General features: G+C 41.2%; 1 protein-coding gene across 2 annotated transcripts in view; it reads left to right on the top strand.

The window, feature by feature from the left end:
* Positions 1 to 8,129: 8,129 nt before the first annotated feature.
* EGLN3 (egl-9 family hypoxia inducible factor 3) overlaps positions 8,130 to 24,423 on the top strand; it is a 39,870-nt gene continuing 23,576 nt past the window's right edge. Inside the window, exon 1 of one of the 2 annotated variants that reach the window (XM_048485837.1) lies at positions 8,130 to 8,782. In XM_048485837.1, the coding sequence (XP_048341794.1) occupies positions 8,171 to 8,782 (612 nt within the window). In that variant the 5' untranslated portion in view covers positions 8,130 to 8,170. Of the gene's footprint in view, positions 8,783 to 9,847; positions 10,786 to 24,423 lie in introns of those variants that run through there. The other variant, XM_048485838.1, reaches the window with a different exon arrangement.

Below are 24,423 nucleotides of genomic sequence, written 5' to 3'. Positions count from 1 at the left end.
CTAAATTGACGGGGAATTTTGGAGGGAAAATCTCCTCAGGACACTTGTGGGCAGAGGGAATGCTCCACCAACCCTTCTTAGCAGCCAAGTTCTAACAAGATCAGACAGCAGGGACCAACCAGGTCAGTGAAACCAAACTGAGAAGTACTGAGGAGTATTTGGGTGACAAAACAGAACCCTATCTACCCACACCTTGACTACCACCACAAACCAATTTATTTATTCTCTCCAGTAGTATGGTAGCTCCCTGAAGGCAAGTTTTGTGGGAGAGGTGAGATAGACTGGTTCAAAAATTCACATTGATAACTTCGGCCAAAAAATGGGTCACTTGTCTCCCCTTACTTCAGGTACATGTTTGGAAGTATATAACCCCTACAATTTAGTTCAGATGTAATTACAAACGAACTGTAGCTTGCTGTGAACCAGGACATTTTGAAAGAGAGTTAGCCCTTCCGGAAAAAAAAGTGTACTTGATTATAACATCAAATAAGTTATTAGTTTTCTTTTCTTTTTTTCCTATATTGGTTTTTTCATATTACTAATTTCTTAAGATCATTATCTAAAAACTGTTTCCTCTTCAAAGTCTCACTTTTAAAGTTTCCAGTTATAGTACCCTTGAATGCAGATTTTAGATAATACAATTTTTTTCTTATTATAGTCAGTAGCAGACAGTGGGACCAAAATCTGTCATCATTTCCAATCTCTGCTGCTGATTTACCAATACCAAAAGTCCAGTGGCACCTTCAAGTCTAATAATACGTATTTCAATATGTGCTTTAAAGATCATATTGGAATCAATGTTGTTAGTCTTGAAGTTGCTACTGGACTTTTGTTTTATTCTGTTGTAACAGATGAACATGGCTATTCCTTGGCAACCATTAAGAAGGCCAGCTGCTGGAAAAGGAGGACATAAAGAACTGCCTTCCTTTGCCTGCCATATTGAGCAAGTCAGCTTTCATCAGCAGGAGGAGGAAACAGTTAATCATTTTCTTTAGTTTTAATTCAGGTCAATCATTTGCTCAGTTTTATTAGCTGCTTTGAGCATCCTTATTAAAAGGAAGGAAATAAAACTAATAAAAAATCAGAGATTACAATAAATAAAATAGTTCCAACGTGTCTAAAAAACAACTTGACAGTGACAAGTTAAGTAAGGTATTTAAAAACATGTGCGGTCATTATGATAATCTGCACTAATAGAAGTGGATTTTCTTTTTGAAAGGCTCTCTTAACAGTAACATTTCTGAGTACATATGAACCCTAGAATTTATTTGAACAGCCAGATTGGGATTAGCATTGATATATACTGCAGCCGACATGTTGAAAGGTGACATCATTTTGAAAGTCAACAGCCTGTGAACCAAATGTCAGAGACTTTAATGCAGCTTCCAAAGAGTTTAAACATTAGGATAAGAAATTTAAGGGTTTTTTTAAAGTATAATATTTGCCCAGCATGAGTTTATAGCTATGTAAGTGTGACAGCTGTGTGACTGCTTACTGCTAACTTTTTACTGATGGTAATTCCCTAATAACCAATTGATTTTTGTTGCTAATAGAGCAATTTGTGAAAGTTCTTATGACAAGAAAAGATTATAAGTAGAACAAGCCTGTGGCTACTGGGAAATCACATTTGCAAACAGTAGGGTGACCACTGGTACAATTTTCTGAAGTGCAAAAATGAAGCTGCATTTATTAACTGGGAAATTTTGACACACTGCAGTATACTATCTACAGAGTGAGGGCACAAGACTTTTTCTAAAATTGAATTGCTGTGGCTTAAGTTTATAGGCAACACAGCTATCATTAATTCACAGGAGCTCTATCTGGACAGTTCACAATTAAAGACAGGTAGTGACTGTTGTCAAAATCTTAACAAGAATATGCCAATAAGTATGGAAAATAAAACAATGGCCCACAGACTGGAAACAGCCGATCTACATTCCTATCCCTAAAAAAATGTCAAGACCACAGCAGCTATAAGTAAAGTGATGCTCAAAATCTTATAATAAAGACTGTTACAATGTATGGAATGAGAAATGCCAGATGTTCAAGGTGGATTCAGAAGAGGAAGAGGCACTAGAGATCATATTGCTAATTTACATTGGTCACTGGAGCATAAGACAGAATTTCAGAAGATAATCATCTTTCATTTTGTGGATTAAAGCAAAGCTGTAAAAAGTTATGATTGGTTTTCAAATAAATGGGTGTGCCACAACATCTGATTGCTTTGATGCACAACCTGTACGCTGGACTACTGACTACTGCTAGGACAAAATGTGAAGAAATATAGTGGTTTCAAGTTAGACAAATATGTCAGGATATATTTTCTCTATCTCCTCAATTTGCATGCACAACATATCAGAGGGAAAGCTGGTAGAAGGAACATTAACCATTTGTAATATGCAGATGACACCAGATTAGAAAATAGCGGAGATCAGAAATGACTACTGATGGTTAAAGAAAAAAATACCAAAGCAGGATTACAGATGAACATAAGGAAGACAGGGCAGGGGGGGCGTGTCCCCAGGCCTCGGCGACGCGCCGGAGGCCTGGGGACAAGGTAAGTGCCGGGTGGGGGAGGCGTCGTGAAGCCGCTGCCGTTCGCTCAGCAGCGGCTTCACGGCGGCGTTTCCCCAACAAGAGTGCTTCCAAGTGCTCTGGGGAAACGCCGGCTTCGGGCCGGGCGGGTGGCGCGGCTGCGATGCAGCTGCGCCCCCTGTGTGAATGGCGGCCTGGAGACGGCGTTTTTGCCGTCTCCAGGCCGCCATTAATTGCCCGTGCGGAAACGGCCCAGGTTTCCTCATTCCTCCCCACCTTCCCCCACCAACACAACAGCAATTTCTCCCATTCTTCAGGCTACCATTTCAAAATGTTCAGAAGACATTAAATTTAATTCAAGGCAAAGTAATGCTAGACCAAAGATGGCATCAAAGAAGAAGAAGAAGACGAAGCAGACAGTTTCTACAAATGGGGGCTTTCAGTAAAGGAAAAGAAGAGATGATGGAACAGGGGAAATAAGATGTCTCACACAATTCCTTGAGGACCTTCTGTTTGTGATAGCATAATGTTATGTTCTCATTTTCACTCTATGGAGGTTCTAGAAAAGACCTAAGAAGATTCAAGTTGCCAAACTGACCTCTCTACAAAGCATGATTTTGCAGGGCAAAAGCGTGAACCTCTCATTGAAACTGGGCTGCTACCTGCACAAAGCAACCACACATGCTTGTTTAACATGCACAGGCAGCAACACAGTTTAAATGAGAGGTTGTGTAAGTGCAGAATACCACAGGAAAATATTTTTGCCTCTCTAGTGCAGAGCAGACTTAATCTCTGGAGGTTAAAAAACCACAGTATCTTTTTTTGTGTGCACACTGAAGAAAGAATTTACCATGCAGCTTTTTTTCTTCGGTCTCAGAACTGTCTCTGTGCAGAGGAGCACGTATTAGGATGACTGTACTTTGTGCTTAATTACTGTGATTAGACATGGTAACAGATCAGTTGTGCATGTGGTGATTATGAGCCCAAGCATGCCAGCTGTACATATATAAGGCCATCGCAAAAGATATAAAATATGGCCCAAGGCAAGAAACTTAAAAAAAACTTTTGTACAATGTAAAAAATGGCCATAAAGAAAATTCAATTTACTTTGACAAGCACATGCTTAAAGAACTATCCACAGCAAGACATGCCTATTCCTTCTATTTTCTGCTAATTCAGTACCTTTCTTCGCATCCTTTAATCCTTTTCCTTTTTTCTCACTTTCTTTATTTCTCTTCAAAAGATGACATATGCCTCTCTAGGAATCCAGGAATACCAGGCTGACCCCTTTATAGCCATTGTATGAACTGCATGTGGTTCTCTTGCATGACTCTTTGATGGATTTTTTTTAAAAAAAATGCTTAGTTTTATGCTGCTTTATTAAAGGCTTGCTTTTAATGGCTTAATATTGATAATTTATGTAACTGTGGTTTTATGGTATTGTTTTTACTTGTGACCATCTGCAAGAGGGCATATAAAGTGTCTAAATAAATATGTTTACTTACTTTACTTGTAAGATACTTTGGCAGCCAATCTGGTGAAAAAATGGAGCATAAATATAATTAATAAATAAGGCAACCAGTTGAATATTCTTGGGGGGGGGAGGGTGCCTGTGGATCACTTGCATTTGGTGCTTCAGTATCTGTGGCTATAAGAAAGTGATGAGTGTCAGTCCAGAGCAAGGACATAACTTGCATCCCCCTGTAACAAATCCGGCTTGTTCCGAAGCATGACTATTAGGCTATCCATCTCTATCCCACACATAACACTAGAATGAATAAAATTCCTTTGGAATCAGCAATGGCTTCCCTACAGCCGGGCTTCAGAGGTTGAAACGGCAGAAATTGTTTCACTAGTTTCTGTTCTGAAAACACTTCTGAATGCAGTTACTGATTCCCAAAACACCACCCACTACATTAGGAATATATGGCTATCCAACCAGGAGCAGCCTGGGTGGTGGCAGATAAGGGAGATGAGAATTCTGCAGACAAATCTTTCCATCTGCTGAAACAGTTCAGTGGATCCAAACTCATAACTGTCTTCACTGTGAGCATCCCAGGAGCAAATTCAGTTGTATGATATCTCAATGAGAAAGTGCTGAATTTGCCAAATTCAGGATTCTGCCTTAACTGCATGTCAACCACTGTTCATGCTTTTGCAACTTAAATGGGACCATGACTCAGTTGCAGAACATTTGCTTTGAATTCACAAAGTGTTTGGTTCAGTTCCTGGCATCTCTGGTTTAAAGAAGCAGTAGTAAATGAAGTGAAAGACCTGTGCCTGAGATAATGGCGAGCTGTCGCTAGACAATAGTAACCAGCCAGTGTGCTGTAGTGGTTAAAAGTAAATGCCCACTAATCTGGAGAACTGGGTTTGATTCCCTGCTCTGCCACTTGAGCTGTGGAGGCTTATCTGGTGAACCATATTAGCTTGTGCCAGTTGGGTGACCTTGGGCTAGTCACAGTTCTTTGGAGCTCTCCCAGCTCCACCCACCTCACAGGGTGTTTTTGGGGGGCGGGGAGGGAAAGGAGATTGTAAACCCCTTTAGGTCTCCTTACAGGAAAGGGGAGATATAAATATTCTAAATGGCCGAATGAATGCCCCAGGCTAGCCTGATAGGTCATATTTTGGAAGCTAAGCAGAATAAGCCCTAGTTAGTACTTAGATGGGGAGACCACCAAGAAGTTCCAGGGTTTCTTTGCAGAGGCAGGCAAAGGCAAGCCACCTATTAGCCTCTTGCCTACAAGGTCACCATAGGTCTCCTGACACATGACTATGCATTCCAACACCAAGACCAATGGTATTGTTCAGTATAAGACAGCTTCATGCGTTCAAGCAGATGTTCAAGCAAGCTTCCACCAGAGCCCTAAATATATTCTCTTCATTTGGGGAATCATAGTATTACAGAACTTCAGAAATTCTGTAACACATAGTTACCCAATTAACAAAATGAAAAGTGTTCATTGTTTGATTTTGTTTTGAAGATTATGTTTAGACATATTTTTAAAATCTTGAGGCCATGAATATAAAACTAGTATTGATCACTTTACAATGTGTTGGTCATATCGTACTTGTACATCAGCATTTCATCTTAAACAAATTTGAAAAATTAAAAATCCATAAAATTAAAAATCCATACAATTTTAACTGACATTTCCAGTAATTATAACAATCATGCTTTAGTGCCTGAAGTGGTCTTAGCTCAGTTCTCCATCTGTGACACTTATACAGACTTTTATTGGTGAAGTATGCATTACAGCAGAGGGATTGCATGCAGAGCTGTATATCTATCAGCAGGATTTAGTGTTCAGATTTTGAAACACCAGGGCACCCACCGTGTGGAAGAGGAGAGAGCTGAAGAAAAACATATTTAAAAAGAAACTAGATCTTAACACAATCAAATGTGATTTATAGTAAATCTCTCTCTGTTTTAAATTTAAGCACCAGTGCTGGGAGCTGTTCTTTAAGTTGCCACTATAAATCAAGGAGGACAGGTAAAGCCCTTCCATGACAAGGAAATGCATTTATTGAATTTCAGTTGTTCAGATTCCAAATTGACATTATTTACATACAAGGCATGATTTATTAATAGTTGATTCCCCTCTCTTTAATATGTTACTTTTCAAACCTGAAAAACAATGCCATAAATAAGACCACTTGCACCCCAGATATTTATAAGATTTCTTTATTTCAGTATGCAATGCTTGTCGGCAAAATTTGCGGCAACACATTACTGAATGTGGGCAGGGCATAAAGGATTCAGAAGGTACTTGGAGTGAAAGGGAGAAGATTCACATATTGGTCGATAGAGTGCTATTCTAGTCATTAAGTGTCTGGATTTTCCTGTCTGAATGGAAAAAAATCAGGAGGTGAATGCTCCACAGTACCATGATATCAATAATGTATGGATATCATTTATTAGTGTCCAGGAAATAATCTCTCCAAATACTCATTGCACCTATACTATATTAATTCTGCCTATAAGAAATATGTACGTTTGCTAATTGTATATAAGGAACTAAAGAGGTAACAAATACCACTGCTACTCTTCCATGAAAATAGGGGAATGTTAGAGGTAAACATCCCAGTAAGGCCCAAGGTACATTTCAGTTACTTGAGGAGAAATGAAGCAGACTGCATTTGTAATGTGCCTGAGACCAGACTTTAGTCTTAAAATGATATCATTATGTGATTCATTAAACAGCTACACCTCTGCCTTGATTTTCTTTGCTATGACTATTATTTTAGATACGTTTATTCCCCACATTGTCAACAAAAATATTTTGCAGGAAGCTTATTACTATGAATTTGGCACAGAATTTTACATTGTATTGCATGTATGAATGTTTGATAGAGTTTATGAATAAAGATTTTGAAAAGGATTGACTTTCAAAAGCAGTATGGTACAGTTGCAGTCCAATGCACATTTACTCAGAAGCAAGTTACTGCCAAACAAGTGTTTTAAGGATTATAGCTCTGCAGCCCAGTCCCATGCATGTTGACTCAGAAGTTGTACTCAGTGTCCTGCGATTTAGTTTCTGAGAAAGTATGCATACAACCATAGTCTTTTAATCATAGTTTTGAAAATTGTTCAGTACTGAATATGGATTTGATGAAAGAAGATTATAGCTAGGAAAGTGGGTGAGGCCTTGCTGGTTGTTTTTTTTTTTTTAATAGTGGGGAGGATTTGTATGTAAATGACATCCAAGAATGGAATATCTACACTGGACAGTTAAATTTAAGGCTTATATCCAAAAATGTTCTATGGCCAACAAGATATGTGCCTATATGTTTTCGATTTGATCCTGTGCTAGGATGTGCCAGGGCTTGGGTTTGTTTTACGTGAAACAGAATTAGTAACTAAAATAGATTATTTGAGATTGCTGATATGAGTCTGACAGCCAAGAACATCCTGAGTCTCTTGAGGGGTACATCTGAGGTCACATAAGAGAGAACGCCTTGTGCATGTACAGATAGCAGTCACACTACCGCTTGCTTTCAGCCACACAGTTTAGCGGAGAAGCCTTCCAGATTAGGGATTTACACCTTCTAGGCGACCATAAAGACCCAATCACTGTAAAGACAAACCATTCAGCCACTGCCTAGAACTTTCTACTTTGAAAGTACTGAAGTACTTAAAAACATTTTTGTCCTACACAGCTAGTATTTAAAATAGTTGTGGTGTAACCACTTTTCCTGGATTTCCAGAAACAAGGGTGGGGAAAATTCCAGGACAAAGACCGGGTCCCACCAGGTGAGTGAATGGAGATGGCTGCTTTTTTAAGACGCCTCTTTGTGACTCGTCGTTCCAAGTGAGCGGAGGCACGTCCCAATCCCAGCATCCAGTCGCTCCCTGCACGTCCGGCACTGCCCGGGAGCTTTTTTCGTGCGCTTCGTTGGATCTCGCGTGTTCCCAACCCCGTGTCCCCAAGGGATGGCTGGGGGAGGCGGCGGCACTGGAGGAAGGGAGGGAAGCATGTCGGGGACGCGCAGCGCACGCTCCCGTAGGTACGTGTGCACGCTCCCGTGCGGCATGTCCTCTGTGGAATCCGGCGGAGTGATGGGCGGGAACAGAGCATTTCCCGCGTGGAGCCCCGGCAGTGCCACAAGCAGCGTGTGGCTGCTCCAAAGGGGGATGCCTCGTGCCCGGGACGGCGCGCTAATCCGCCTGCAAATGGCCACCGGCTGGGAAGCAGAGCAGCTCCCGGCCAAGCCCAGGGGAATCTCAGTAGAAAGCATGAGGCGGATGTTCATCAGTCACCCCGAGGAGGATGGCCAGGGTAGCCGAGAAGAGCTGCCCGGGGGCCCGGCAGCAAGGGGCTCCCGGGAAGTCACCCCATGCTCCAGGAACTCAGGGGAGGCCCGGGCCATCTTGCCCTCCAGCCCTCCACCTAAGAAAGCGCCTCACAGAGAGCACCGCAGAGATGCTCAGAGATGTTTACAGTACATAGTGCCTTGCATGAAAACCTATGGCTTGTGCATAGTCGACCGCTTCCTGGGCCACAGGACGGCCGAGAAAATCTTGCAAGAAGTCCTGGCTTTGCACGTGAGTGACAAATTCCAGGACGGCGCCTTGGCGGGTCAGAAGCCGGGCAGCAGCAAGGCTATTCGCGGGGACAAGATTTTGTGGGTAGAGGGCAGTGAGCCGGGCTGTGAAAACATAGGCTACCTCCTGAAAAGAATGGATAAACTCATCATGTACGCAGATGGAAAGCTGGGGCATTACAAAATTAGAGGAAGACATAAGGTTAGTAGCTTCGCTGTGAGAGACTCTCCGCAAAGTTCTTTCTGACTTCTTCAAAGTTTCTCATCACTCTGTCGCTCAAGATCTTAACTAAACGTTGCCGGCAGTTTCTGGAAACTCTTTTGTTTCTGTATAGTAGCTTTCACACACACACACACACCCTTTCTTTTTTTAAAAAAATCACAGCTTTCGTTTAATCGTTTTGTTAAGTGTGCTGACGGCGGAGCAAGCAACATGGTTTCACGTTTGAACGCTAACAAAAAGTGGGTTAAACGCCAAACAGTAAAACTAACTTATCTCACTCCCCTCTCGGCCGCCATCAAAAGCACATCCCACGAGTTAAAGCAAACATTCTTTCCGTAGTTTCGGGCATTAGTCTGGGATAGTATTTTCAAAATTTAAACACTTTCTGCTCAGGTTTATGTCTTTCTGTTGAAACTGTTCCATACCCATTCGGAATAAATCGGTATTTTCTGCCTTTTAAAGGCGCCCCAAATATGGCTTGCAACTGGATACTTTTAAGTACAGCCTTTGCGATGGGAACGTTTCCTTTCAGTCGAGCCTGGGCGCTTGGGACAGATTATGTTGTTTGCGAAGCAATTTCCAGCCGTCTGATGATTTGTCTGCAGAAGGTGTGGGGAAGGACGTCTTCCGAAAAGAGGCGATGATAAAGTAGCTGTAAACTCTCGGAGGTATTAAGTTGCCAAGGGAAACTCCGCTGGCGCGCTTAGACCCTCTCCCCACCGTTTGTTTACATTGGCTTGTGGTATGTGACCGTAGTAGACAGCGTACATGCTGCGGGAGAATTCCTCAATGGCGGAGGCCACGCCCCCGACCAAGGATGTCACACCTCCTCCAGACACGCGGCTTTCGTCCTGCCCCCCCCCCCCCGCATCGATTCCTGTCGTGAACCCTACGGGGGTTGGACGGTCTAAGCTAGGCCCCGCCCCGTCGGCCTTTGATTGGCTGAATTCATGTTCCACCGCTCTGGGGGTAGGCGCGGGGAAAGATCGGCTCTGGGTCGGGGCTCCACCCACGTGCTCGCCCGCCCGCCGCCGAAGTAAGGACACATTTTGCACGTAGCAGACGTATTAATCAGAGCTGGGCCATCTGCCTCTGTAAAATAAGTGGAAAGGCGTTCGCCGGACCCGGATTCCCAAAAAGGGGCGTGATCACAAACTGGGGGGTGTTCGCTTAAAACACTGGTCTCCGGCATAGCAGAGCGAAAAGGGCTCCAGATGCTTCCTGGTTGAGCTGGTATCCGCATGTGCCAAGGTGTTTCTGTCAAGCTGTGACCGGCGGTCAGGCCGGGGCAGGAGTACAACCGCCGTTCATGTCAGTATCAAGTCTCAGAGAAGCCGAGAAGCTTATTTGCGATTGCACGGAAGACAGTTATTACTTGGCAAAACTTTGGGATACACAAACTCTTTTGCTATCCTGTCATAGTTCTGATTCTTTCCCTTCCTCAGCATACGTAGATATATAGTTTATTTTAAATCAGCGAGTTTCAAATGCTGGGCAAGTGCTTCATTCAATTTGATAGAATTATTGATTAATTCATTTTCTTATAATTATTGATAAGTTATTGTAAACAGTTTGATTGGGCTGTTGACTATAGAAGGAAAGTGGGGATTCGTAGTCTTGTTAAAATGCCTTTGGGACATATCATGAGATTAGATCTAGAGAAAATAGCCCTGGACTACATTGTTCCCTGTTTGCACAACATCGGCTTCTGCTACCTGGACAATTTTTTGGGTGAGTTAGTGGGGGACTGTGTCCTGGAACGAGTAAAGCAGATGCATTACGATGGAGAGCTTCAGGATGGTCAACTTGCTGGCCGAAGTAATGGCATCTCCAAAAGACACTTGAGGGGAGACCAGATAAAGTGGATCGCAGGCACTGAGGAAGGATGTGAGGCCATCAACTTTCTCTTGTCGCTAACAGACAGGCTGGTGATGTACTGTGGCAGTAGACTGGGCAAGTATTACGTGAAAGAAAGGTCCAAGGTAAGAGCTCTAAAGGGGTAAAATACTGGCAGCCACTTACATGCCCTATAAATTGCTTTTATGTAATTCAAAGAAGTTTTATAAAGTGCTTTTTTCCTGTAATACAGTGGGCTCCTGTAGCAGATTTTAGGAGGTTAATGGGTTTATTTGCTTAAATGTTAACACTTGAATTAATCTTTACATCCTAACATGCAAGAGGTGACTGCCAGCTGTTACTAAAGTGATACTTCTGTTCTTCTCAAAACCTGTGATTTTAAAGAATCTCTTGTAGAATAACAGTGTTACCCATAGGACTGATTTACAAGGAAATGTGCTTAGGAGTTCAGGGCAATCCTATATAAAGTTAACTCCTGTCCAAGCTTGTTTATTCCTTATACTGAAGTGACTGCACAGGACAACATGGTAAGAATCTTTCGAGTGCAGCCCATGCTTATGAATCAGCTGAGTTTGTAACTCATCTGCATTGGAGTATGCCAGGTGGTTTTCAATGAGTATGCAGGCATAGAAGTTCAGAATGTCAAAGCACTAGAAATGTTTTGCTTTCAGGAAGCAAAATGAACTGGGAAGGCGTTAGAAGTTTGCCAAAGTCTCTTTCACAATGATGGTAACAGGTTACTTTCCACAAAGCTGCAGGTGGATTCTTTGTGCTGCTTGCATACAGAGTGTTTCTTGGGTTCCTGGGCAGCTTTGTCTTTAGTGAGCTACTGAACTGAATCCCTCATTTATGCACAGCAAAGATTATTGTGTAGCTGAAAACAAAATCTATAGGAATGAATAAACTAATTTCTTTCAAAGATGACAGGAGGTTGGCCCAAGCATGAATTCCTTCTGATGTTCAAAGCTGCTAGATTCGTAGAGTTACAGTCCCACTAAACAAAGAAGGACTTGCTTGTGTCATTTGTCAGTCATTATTTTCTGACAGCATATTTACTGAGAATTAAGCCCTTTTCAACACATGGGGCCTTGCTCCCAAATTAAGTTTGTTCAGAGTTGAAGCCAAATAATGCTTGACATAGTCAGAACAGCTGCGTTCAAGTCCAGTATCACCTTAGAGACTTAGTTTTTTGGAAGATAAATTTTCTAGAGTCCTTTTGTCAGATAAAAACTGGACTTGCTCAGCATGGCTAACCTCCTGACACTTCTGGTAACTTCCTTTTCTTTTTACTGCACTGAAGATAGAAAATTTACAGTCCCTAGGTAGATCTCATTAAAAGTAAGTCCCTTCTAATTCAATGGGATATATGCCATAGTGAACATGTGTCAGATTACAACCTAAGAATATCACATGTATGTTCAACTGGAGAAAAAAGCAAACTGTATTGGCTAACTGTTTGGAAGTTTGTCTCAGGCTTGTTCCTTACACCTGTGTATTATACATGCTCTCTGTTCATTCAATAACAAATGAACAAAGGATGTTTAACTTATCCTATCTCTGTATCATGGCATTAAATAAAGATAAAGTCATCAGCCATCACACTAGTTCTTTCAGTGATTTTAATCATAATATGTATATATTTTTCAACTATATAGGCAAAACTCTCTAAAGTAGCAATTATAAGTATGTTTCCTGGGAATAAATCCCACTAAACAAAGAAGGACTTGCTTGTGAGGAAACATGCATGGGATTATGCTGCTAAGGAGATGGAGGATCAGTGTAACAGACTTGCAAATAAGTACAATTTTTCCCCAGTACATAGAAAGATATACCTGCTGTCTGTGTCAAGTAGCTTGACCTTGAAGGAATATTTGAATCCCCTGGGTGAACAGGTAACTAGGTGCAAGTCAGATGTATCCCTGCTTGTGCACGTACAGCTGTTTTGCAGCCCAGTCCTGTGCATGTTTGTTCAGAAGTAAATCCTATTAAGTTCAGTGGAGCTGATTCCCAAATGTGCATAGGATTGCACTCTCAGTTTGCAACAGTTCATCCATTGGTTCCAGCTACTTGATTGCTGATCAGCTTTTTCAGTGCAGTTCCATTGTCATAAAACATGCTGTGCATCACAGTTTTCAGTAGATCATTGCGTCTAAGAAGGTGGAGTGTGTGAATAAGCAGGGAGGACAAATAACTAAAGCTGAATTGCACAATGCAAATCTGTTCATCAGTCTCCTTGTCCTTAAGTTCCTCCAACCTGTTTCAAATCTAAGTAAGTAATAATAAATTCAGCTCATTTCGTAGTCTTGTATCTGCTTCACCATTTCCATAAACCTCAGTTGCAAATTTGCTTCTAAACTGTGGTTTAAAGCTTTGTGAAAATGACACTGCGTAGTGCAGATCTAGCACCCACATTGGAAAGGAGGGAAATGAGTGCATGAGAGTGTATGTTGGAAGTGTGGGGAAGTGTGCATGACCATTGAGCATTCCTGGTCTTTGGATCATGGTAAGGAAAATATTAATGTCTGTACCATGTCTAAAAAACTTCAGTTTTGACTCCCAACTGCTGAACTGATATTGCAACTGAAGGGTTTTAGCATTTGAGCTTCTCTGGTGCTGTTTGTCTTGCATATTAGTTGTGTTACGGGGCAAGAATTTAAGAGGAACTGAATGTACATTGTAGTCAATGTAGTAGCTGATATTTGTATTCTGAGCTGATTTTAGCCTCAAATTGAGAAAACGTCCTAAATTGAAAACTTATTTTGAACTTATAATGAAGTTGAGAAATAGATTTATTCCAAGACTTATAAACAACTTCAGCGTAAAAAACCCTCCTAAAATGGTGATCACAGTTATTTTAGCATTACTCACTGCAGAAGAATACTGAAAATCTAATTTGACGGTTTCAAAGCAGCAATAGTCTTTGGTAAGCTTGACTTCAGCTTCCTTCAAACCTTGTAACGAAAATACCGACTCACAGTAATCCTAAACAAGACAGTTGAGTGTTTATATGAGTTATATACTTAAAACTGAACTTTGTACCACTGTCTTCTAGTGTAAGATTTAAGAAAAATATTTCTATACAGATTTGGGTTCAATCATCAGATGTTACATATTGACTTTAGGAAAAGGACACTTCAAATATAATGCTGCAAAATTAAATAGCACTATTGTTCAAAATTGTAATAAAATGAGTACAATAATTAATTGAATTCCCATGGGCATCCTACCTAGGGTGGTATTTTAAAACCCTCTTTCCTTGTCAAGACTACTGTGGATTATTTTAGCCACGTCCTCTGGCCTGACCTGGGACTCTCCAGCCCACCACCATAAATAAATGCTGTCCTTTAGAAGATGAGATTGACAATGTCCCTGAGGATCTTCTGGATTGGTCTAAAGATTGCCAGTTCTGCAAGACCTTCAGTTCAGACTGTGGGGGTGTAACTGGTAGTCTGTACTCAGTGTTGTGCTGTGGGATGGGAATGGTTTCCCTAATTTATTATTTTGCAGATTTAGGATTTTGTGTTGGTTGGTTTTAAATTGTATTCTGAACAGTCTTGTGGACCAGTAGGGTCAAAATACAGTCCAGAAATATGATACATACATAGCTGTCAGCATTTGCTTTGTTCTTAAGACTGCTGATACCAGATAATCTTCTGTTCCCATTTCAGAAATCCATAGCCGCATACTGGCTCACCGTGCCACCCTAAGCAGAACTGCTGTCTTCAAAACCCATCGACTTCAGTGAACTGTGAAGGGTATAGCTCTGCTTTGGGTGGCACTGTCAACTCTGACAATGGCTTGAGTGATTGGGAAGACATGCAGGCTCCCCTTCTTTCTTGTGTGTTCTTATTCTTCTCAGTTTTCCTGGTTGTTTTAACCACAGTTTTTTGTGGCATTTGAAAAACAAATTCATTAGCCATAATGTTCAAATCATTATAGGAAAACTTGGTTTGCAGTGTATTTGCAAGCTGCAGTTAGGAGGTTCATTCTGACCTTAGGCACTTAAGCTCAGAGACCAAATACAAGTTTCGCATGCATCCCGGGGTTCATCCCCTGCACGTCCAGTTTAAAAAGTTATTTGGCAGTACAGCTGAAAAAGGTCTTTCTCTTCCTGAGTCTCCAGAGAGGTGCTGCTGGTCAGAGTATACATCAGCACATTCGATGGGTCAGTGGAAGGTGTAAGTGTAAGACTTGGTGTAAGGCAGCTTCATACTATCACTCACGTTCATCAACATGCTTCTATTCATTCCTCTAGATTCTGCTGGTTTATTGGGCTTGAAAGTTTTTCTTCAGTACTGTGTGAGGTTTCTGTATTCTATAGGAAGAGTCCTGACAGGAGAGAAATCTTATCCAGAGTTGTAGAATGCTCTTTCATATTGCTGGGCATGGGTAGTTTAGCTTGGAGGGATATAGCTCTAAGTCCCTTCTGATGGTCTAAAAGCTTTAAGCATTTGTGTTGTTACATAGGCATCCAACAGCAATAACCTTATAATAATGTTGAACAACATGGCAGTGGTGGTAATGTTAATGTTCTGTGACATTGCACTCTATTGCTTATTCACACACCCTACCGTAGGCATTTATGTGTTGGCATAGCAAATTTGAGAGCTAAATCATCAGAGCACACGAAACGGGCCTCCACGCAAATGTACCATTTCAGAGATGCACAACTACATCTTCGACTGAAAATTTATTCCCATTATTTTTTTAAAAAACAAACTCCTGTAAATGGAAATCAACCCAACCAAAATGAATAGTGGTCTGTGGAAGACAATATATGTGAATAACTTATGGAAGACAATATACGTGAATAACTGAAGCTGACTTCTGAAGGGTTAATTATGTGTACCTAATAACTTGTTTTATTTTCTGAATCTCACTTTTGGATTGGTTTGTCAAGGAGAATGGCCAGGGGAGAAAGTGGGGAAAATATTAACCCTTCTCCGCCCCTGCTTTCTCCCTGGAGAAAACCACTTCTGAGCTGCATATACCTTCCTCAGCAGTCTTGGAAGCTGATCAAGTATGGCTGTCTTCAGAGTTAGAATGTCAGGGGAGGCAGGAGTGGTTTTCTTTGTGCTCTCCTCTTCCTTGATAAAGGAATCTCAGTGGCTAAATGTGCAAAAAAAAATAACGAAGAAACCATAAGTTTCTTCAGAAAGAATGCTGAACATCAGCATTCTCTGTAACGTGCTACTTCTGTATTTGAAAGGGAATTGTGATGTTTTCAAACAAGCAGTTCTTATCTTGGGTGACAGTGGCACAGACGGTGTACCTAATGTGCTGTTAATGGACTCATATACTGCTTCTGAAATGTGCTTGCCAGCTCTGCCCTGGTGGTGGTGGAGATGAACATCTGAAGCTACCTTATAATGGGTCTGACAGCGGATCTATCAAGGTGAGTGTTTTGTAGTCTGACTGCAGGCAGCTTTGCAAGGTTTCAGATAGGGGTCTTTCACATCACCCACCTGATCTTTTTTTAACTGGAGATACTGGGGATTAAGGTTGGAAACATCTGTTGATATACCACTAAGCCAGGGGTCTGCAACCTGCGGCTCTCCAGATGTTTATGGACTACAATTCCCATCAGTCCCTGCCACCACCATGATGGGAATTGTAGTCCATGAATATCTGGAGAGCCGGAGGTTGCAGACCCCTGCACTAATCTCTACCCACAATTCAGGGTGCAGCTGGATGGAAGGTGGGCCAGTGCACATGTTCTTGCTGAGGTCCATGTAGTTAAGTGTGTGTCACTGCTGACTTATGGTGACCTTGTATGGTTTTCAAGGCAAGAGATGTTTGGAGGTGGTTTGTCATTGCCTGCCTCTGCATGAGCTGAGAGAGCTGTGAGAGAACTGTGTCTTATCTAAGGTCACCACAGACTTCATGTGGAGGAGTGAGAAATATGACCTAGTTCTCCTGATTAGAGTCTGCTGCTTATGTGGAGGTGTGGGGAATTGAACACAGTTCTCCAGATCAGAGTCTGCTGCTCTTAACCACTATATCCCACTGGCTTCTGTATAGTTATGTATCCAGAAATGACCTTGGTATGTGTGAAAATTGAAGCACAGACAGCTTGAAGTCTTTTGTCTTTTTTTCTGAGATCTCATGACCATGAGGTAGTCTATTTCTAATATCATTTTTGTGTTAAAATGAGTCTTCTGCTGTTATCAAGGCAAAGGAAAATTAATGAATCCATATATTTTCTACTGCCCGCTTTGGTGGTTATATTCATCATAATTAGGGGGCAGAGAATCATATATTTTTTTTAGTCACATAAAAATATCAACTGCATTGTTTCAAACTTATTCTGTTCTGGGCATGAAACCTAAGCAGCGGTGTGTAGGAGATTTATTATTGGGTTGCTGAAGAGCACTGCCTATGGAAATATAATTGTTTATTATAGGTTACAAAGAATTTTGATGATACTTGCGTAGCAGTATGCTTTGCAATTAGTTTACAATGGAAGGTCTGATGAAAACTGCCATCCTGGAGAAATATGCATAATTTGTCTTTCTTTTTTCTAATCAAATGCACATGTTCTGGCATAGCAGTTGGGTTCAAATCTGTTCTCCCGGCCAGCTGCCAGGATGCCCAGTGTTCATCAGAGTGGATACAGAGCCACCAGAATTGTAAATACTGTGGAGAAGTCATTTTACGATCTCAGATGGAAGAATTTGGCTTTGGCAGAGATCCTAGAGCAGTTGCCATGGCTGTCAGAACTGATGTTTGTATCTGTATTTGTTGAGCCTGATTAGTATGGTTGATTGTATGAAGGGATAGGGTTTTGTGGGTAGGCTTTGGGTGTGGCTAGTGGGGATTGAGGCATTAAACCTACCTGCAGTTTGAAGCTCTTCGTGTAAAATACAGCTTTCCAAAGTCATAAAATCTGAGGTGTGAGTAGTATGTAAGGCATGCAACAAATCCTGAAAGACCACAAAGCTGCTGCTGTTAATAATGGAAATGCTTAATAACATGTAGCACTATCAGTGTAACTGATACTTTACAAAGCAATAAGCAATAGGTCCCTGCCCGTGAGGAACTTACAATCTCAGTATTAAGAAATGATGAAGACAACCTGGGGAAGAGGAATTGTGACAAAGGCTTGGGTAATGGGAAGACTGCAGATGTCATTCCATGTTGCTGAGGCTTAGTTTGTGTAAGGATTGTTGAACTAAACAGTTAGGCAAAATTTTTAGCAGCCATGTTGCCCCTACTTATAGTAAAATGTAGTGTTTCCTGTTTATTCTGATAAGCCCTAGGCATGCTGGTTTTAATCCCTCTTGATGTTTTAACCTGAATACTTTATAATATGTTTACCGACATTTTAAGCCCCATTGCCCATAAAGGTAAAGTTGAGATAAGTTGTGTATGGAATGTTAAACTAAAAGGTTAGGCCTTCGGGGACAAACCTCTGAATCTTGACCCAGTCCAGGGTTGTTGGGAGGTACTGCATTCTAACGACAAAACTTGGTGACATGCACACAATGAATATCAGGCTGATTCCGCATGGGCCAAAAACAGCAGTGTGAAAACGGTGTGAAAATGGTGTAAAAGGGTTTAAAACGGTGTAAAAGGGTTTATACTGTTTTCGCACCGTTTTCACACCGCTGTTTTTGGACCATGCGGAATCAGCCTCAGCTATAATAAGAATAAATAACATAAATAGCATACGAAGTTTGATAAAGGGTTCTGTTCCAGTAGCACGGATGTAAAATATGATGGATTGTGATCCTGTCATTTGTTGATGGTGTAGGAGAATCTCTATTATCCAACTCTCTTGACAGTCTGACTTTCAAGTTGCTGCATACCCAATTAATGCTGTTTAGAGAGCAGCGCATTGATTGTCCCAACATTTTGAGTTTCGCCCTAAGCATAACAAATTTCTCTCATTCTATTTGGTTCTTCTGCATTACTTAACTATTAGATCAAATGCTTAGATCGCCTAGAGTCTAAAACAAAGCACAAAGTCACAGGACAATTTAGTTCACTTCAATGCCTTGTTTTTAATCAGATAGTTAATCAGCAACCTGGTCAGTCAAAATTGCTGTTGACAATTCTTCTGCCACCCTCCCCCATTCCTTTTAAAAGTAATTGTATAAATTGCCTAAACTCTGGGTGACCTTTCCTGGGAACTGAAGTGGGCATACTCTTAGTCATGGTGGATGGCAATTTGAAAGTCATAAGAGAGAAGTATTAGCAGATTTCTAGGAATAGAATTTTCAGGATACCCTTGAGAATTCAAGTATATGGAGAGAAATAAACATTACTGTGACAAATGTGGATTTTAAAATCTATATTTGCTGAACATATGTGAATCCAGGGGTACGTGTTTGCAGGGGAAAAATCAAAGGAGAAAGGAAGGTTCTTTCTCTGGCTGTTGATTATCGCCTACAACCCCTATTCCTTCTTGCTGCTTTTCCCCTTTCCAGAGTTGTTTCTTGCCTCAGACTCAGAGAAGAAATATATGAAAGCTGTTTGGCGGGAAGGGATGATGTAAGAGAATTAATGATAATTCTGTGCATGTGGCTGACTTCATCTGTGGCACAGAAATAAACTTGTGGCACCTTAAAGAATAACAGTATATTATTCCACTATACTCTTTTGTGGACCAGAACTTTCCCTTTCAAAAACAATGTGTGGCATCCTTACTATGTCTTTAAGGTGGCAGAAGATTCAGGGTAAAATTGGTGTCAGGACATGGATTAAGTTTTTCCCACTAATGTTTCCCTGCAAATAGTCCTGCCTTAGAGTTATTAGGTAAACACAGTATGGGAGATGTCTTTCCATTATGAGTATCTGCAATAGTGAGTCAGGTGATTTTATTTCACTGTATCTACCTGAATATTCACTTTTTGTTATCCATAACATGTTGAGTTCTGTTGCAGGAAAAGGGGAGATCCCTCATCTGAGCTGTTCTTTGTCTGTGTAACCCAACCTGGGAATCCACTAAGTGAGCATATTGCATAAATGGGAACAGAAGACCCATTGCCTCACTTCCAAAGGTGGTGACCAGCTTTGCTCACCTTAGCAACACATGAATAATGTTGTTCTCAGATAGTGAAAGACTGTCCTTTTAAGGTGCGTATCTCTGCTCCCTACACATTCTGTATTCTAAACTACTGGAATATGGTTCACAGGTCTAGATCAAAACTGGTGACATTCGTGAACTCTGCTGATGTGATGCCACCACCAGCCTTTTAATGCATGCTAAACTGCATCAGGTATATTGATACTGGTGTAAAATTTCTGTTAGAGTGCATTTCTTTGCTTGCACAAACGTGTTTGGTTTGAACTTGTCTCTCATAAGAGTTCCTGGTCTTTGCTCCTTTCTCACTCTGAGGAGGAGGACACCTTGAAGGTGGGCTGTTTCCCAATAACTGATCAGGGATGTAGGACTAAAATATCCACTTCCTGTCTCCCAGGCACGAACTTGTAGCCCAGAACTGACAACATATCAGCCATGGCCCATAGCAACAAACAAGGGAGCTCCAGGTTGTTCTTTCCACATTTGGAAGTGGAGAGAATTCTGTTATGAGCAGAAATGCGTTAACAGTTGATCTCTGTTGAGTACATCCTGGGATCCCTCAGCATTCAAGCAGTGACTGAGCTGACAAACCATGGACAAGAAGGAGCAGTTTATCTAAACAGAGACTTTTCAACTGGTTTACAAATTGATTCAGTGTTCTGAGGGTGGATCTTTTCACCTCAGCTTTCAATCAGCGATTATGATTCTTTCTCCAATGCCATCATCCATGGGCAGTGCAAGTAGATTCCCTGACTTCCCGTGTTACAGGGACTTCTGTATATGTTTCTGCTTCTGCCAGTTATCCCAAAAGTAATGAGGAAGGTATGCTAGTAACAGGCCCTGGTTATATTTGTAGCTCTGGAATGGCCTTGCAGATTCTTATCTTTCTTATCCTCATTCTTATCTTTAATGGAACTTTCAGTGAAAAAAGCCTTGGTGTGTTCCTGTGAGCAAGGATATGTTACAGTAAGGTCTGTTATGGCTCCTGGCTCCAGAGTGGTTTCATCTGACCACATGGCTCTTGAAAGGAATTGGTTGCTAGAACCAGGTTATGCCTCAGAAGGGACTAAAACCATCATGGTCTCCTGCAGCTGTCCACCCAAAGGACTTGAAGGACTTTGTGAGATGATGTCAGTGCAAGAAAGTTGATCATAAACCCAGGCCTGGGGCAGGTATTAGCCTTTTTCCAGGACAGGGTCCAGCAACATCTGAAGGCTTCCACACTATAGCATCAGGTAGCGGTTATAGCAACCATAGTTCTACAACAGGAAGGTGTTCCTTTGACTAAAGATCTTCACGTTGTCTCATTCCTCAAAGGGAGCACAAATAGGCCCTCCAGTTGTCCATCAGTTCTTCACAAGGTGTTTACATGTGGTTCTTGCCACGCTCACCAAGACTCCTTCTGAACCATTAAGAAAGGTTCCTCTTAAGTGGCTTCACATATAGTTATTAACAGCGTAACTTCAGCTTGAAGGTTCTCAGAGTTAGAAAACTTATTAGCCAGGAGAGGTACAATGGACCCCCTCACCTTCTTCAGGCAGGGAAACCACTCACTGACCTATCTTGTCAGATTTTTCTCACATTTTCCCCTTCAGAGACAGAGGTGCGTAAGAAATGGTAGCATAACGTGAAACAGAAGCACTTTCCCTCAGCCCTGTAACTGACCCAGAAGGTGGACGGTGCCAGTTATAACTTTTCTAGGCAAACTCCTTAATAAGGCACACATAATAATAATGAGACAGATTTAAAACTTAAACAGAATAAAAGGTTTATTAACAGGGAGGAGATGGGAAAGGGAGAGAAATAACTTGGAGGGAACAATGCCGTAGGATAACTATATATTCACAAGAGTTTAGGCACAGAGATTCAGTATTTGGTTTTCAGGCACAGGCTCCCACACTTAATAAGTTTGTTTAGTTTCAGTTTAGCTTAGATGGTATTCAGTTTCATAGATGGTACAGTTACTTAAGATGTTAATAGCTAATGAGTCCTAACAGGCTTGATACTCAGTACCCTCACGCAGCCCTCACAGTTAAAAACCCAAACTTAAACATAAATCACTCACTTTTGAGGAAAAACAAAGCAGAAACTCAATACATCACAAAGCAGAAACTCAATACATCACCAGGTTCTGGTTATGTATCTGCTTCTCCAATGGGCAGCTCAGCTTCACCTCCAATGCTCTCACCCTCCTGTGCTCAACGGAGTGATGGGCCTGTATAAACACCAAACTGCAAGCCCTGACTCTGTCATTGAATTCTCTAGTACTGATGACTGCCAACAAGATATATCAGGTAATAAAGCAAAGACTCCTTGAACAGGAGTCACAAAAACTGATGGTCCGAGCAAACAAAGTTTGCTCTCCAATTCACTTGAGCATCTTGCCCTGTTTCTGCATCCCAGTCAGCTATCTCCATCTTTTACACAATCCTAATCTGAGATGAGCTCTTACCCTGGCCAGATGCAACTTTCTTCCCTCTACTAGACGATACAATAGAGAGTTCCATCTTTTAACTACTGATAGGACCTTCACCTGTATTCTTGGCCTGGAGGAAACTGTTCATCATGTTCTTCATCACTGTCCCCTATACGATTCTGAGTGGGAAAAATTACTCAATCCTCTTATGGCTGGATTAGGCAACACTGCAGATGTTCCCAAAACTCTGTTCTTGCTAGACAGCAACTCAACTGCCATACTCAAACCAACAGCTAGATTTCTGTGCGCTGTGATTGCTGAACGTTTCCAATTTTTTACTAGACATAATTTTAATTTAATGGCTTAATGTTTTAATTCTATTTATTGTATGTCCAAATAGATTTTAATGTAACATAATCTCTATTGTATATTCGATATGCCATTAAAGGATTCATTCATTCATTCATTCATTCATTCATTCATTCATTCATTCATTCATTCATTCATTCATTCATTCATTCATTCATTCATTCAACTCAATACACCAGTCTGTTACCCAGGAATTCTTCCCTCATTAGAAGATGTATTTCTCACTGGTTTATAAACCCCACCACCAGTTCTCAGTCTGTGTATATTATTTGCTTAACACACAGCACACCTGCTGTCAGTTTTCCACACTCTGACTACTCAACTCAGAGGTGATTGAGCACAGCCAAGGCAGTTAGCTGTTAGCTTCTAGACGTTCAGATCCAAAAGTCTTTCAAATTGTTCTTCACAGGGATATTCTCTTTCTGTGCATCAAGTTTTATAGCCAATCAGAGTGTAGGATGCCACACCCAATCAGGTGGCTTCTCCTGTTCCTAAATCCTTCTATGCCTCACTCTGGATATAACCAAAAAAAGCTGACAGACTTGCACTTTTAAATTAACTTTTCCTCAAGAAGTCTCTCAGTTTTCACAAAGACAAGGTGGTACTTCAACCAGACTCTACATTTATTCTCAAAGTTAACTGTATGTTCCACAGTAGGCAAGAGATTCATCTACTGCCCTTCTGTTCACAACTTGAGCATGTGAAACAGGAAGTCTGGCACATGCTAGATTTGAGAAAGGGTCTTAGGATATTCATCCGGCATATGTTCACTGTTCAGTGATGCAACTTTCAGTCACTGAGTTCTGCCTGTTATGGGGAGAGGAAGGGAATGAGGTTGTAAGCCACTTTGAGACTCCTTACAGTTGAGAAAAGTGGGGTATACAACTCTTCCTCTCTTCTAATTCCTTTTACTGTTCTAAGTTATCATTGTTTCTTGTCCTACTTATCAGTTTCGAAAGTCTTTAAACTGAGCCACAGGTTCCCACCTGGGAGACAAGAAGTGGATGTTTTAGATTGTCTTATTGAGCAGCCAATGGGAAACACCCCAGCTTCTAGATGGGCTCCTTGCATCCGAGCAGTTCCATTTTTAGGACTCCTTTATTAATGATTTCAGAAATATTTTCCTGTGTACAGAGCACCTTTATAGTCCTTAATAAAAAGCCCAGTGAATGCAAGCAAAAAGAGATATGTTGGTGCTTAGTGTCTGTTCCATTGACCTATAAAGCAGGGGAACTGTGTTTGAGTGTTAGGAATGGTTTATTGTGGAAGGGTCCAAACCAGGCACTGAGCTCTCTCTACCAGCAATTTTTCTCCCTTGAAAAGAGATAAGGCATTGAGAGGCTTCGGTGCCCTATTTGAAAAAAAAGCCCCAGAAGTAAATGATTTCCAACTCATTTCATGTGCAAGTCTATATTTTCTGGCCCTGAAAGATAGCGGCTTTCCCAAAGCTATTGCCAGCATCATTTGATTAGTATTGCATCTTTAAAGACATTTGGAAGACTTCTGTATCATGTGATACCTTTTCAGAAGCCACTCCTCTGAATGAGTTTAGTTGAGGTTTAAACCAAAACCACAGGAAGTTCCGGCATTTGAACCTGAGTCTTCCAAATCTTAGCAGTCTCTATTTAGAACATCATACTAGACTCAACAAATGCCATCCAAAAATAAATTGGCTTTGTTTATGTATTTTAATGCAATTATTTTCCACATAAATATTTTTGGAATGAATAATGCATTAAAAGTTTCCCTAATGTACTGAAAAGCATTGATGTTCATTACCCTGATTGATGCAGGCAAGTGCATATGCTGAAAGGCAAACCTGTTTGTTTGCAGAAGGAATTCCAGGTGTCTAATTGAATTAACAATTTACTTTGGTATCTTTATTTCCTAACACAATGAGCTGCTTTGGTAAATGTCATCCTTCCTTCACAAGCTCATGTGCACAGGAGATCA

The sequence above is a fragment of the Sphaerodactylus townsendi genome, linkage group LG02 (genome assembly GCF_021028975.2).
Source record: "Sphaerodactylus townsendi isolate TG3544 linkage group LG02, MPM_Stown_v2.3, whole genome shotgun sequence".
NCBI lineage: Eukaryota > Metazoa > Chordata > Lepidosauria > Squamata > Sphaerodactylidae > Sphaerodactylus > Sphaerodactylus townsendi.
Note: the sequence above shows the minus strand (reverse complement) of the source record. Positions and strands in the feature narration are given on the sequence as shown.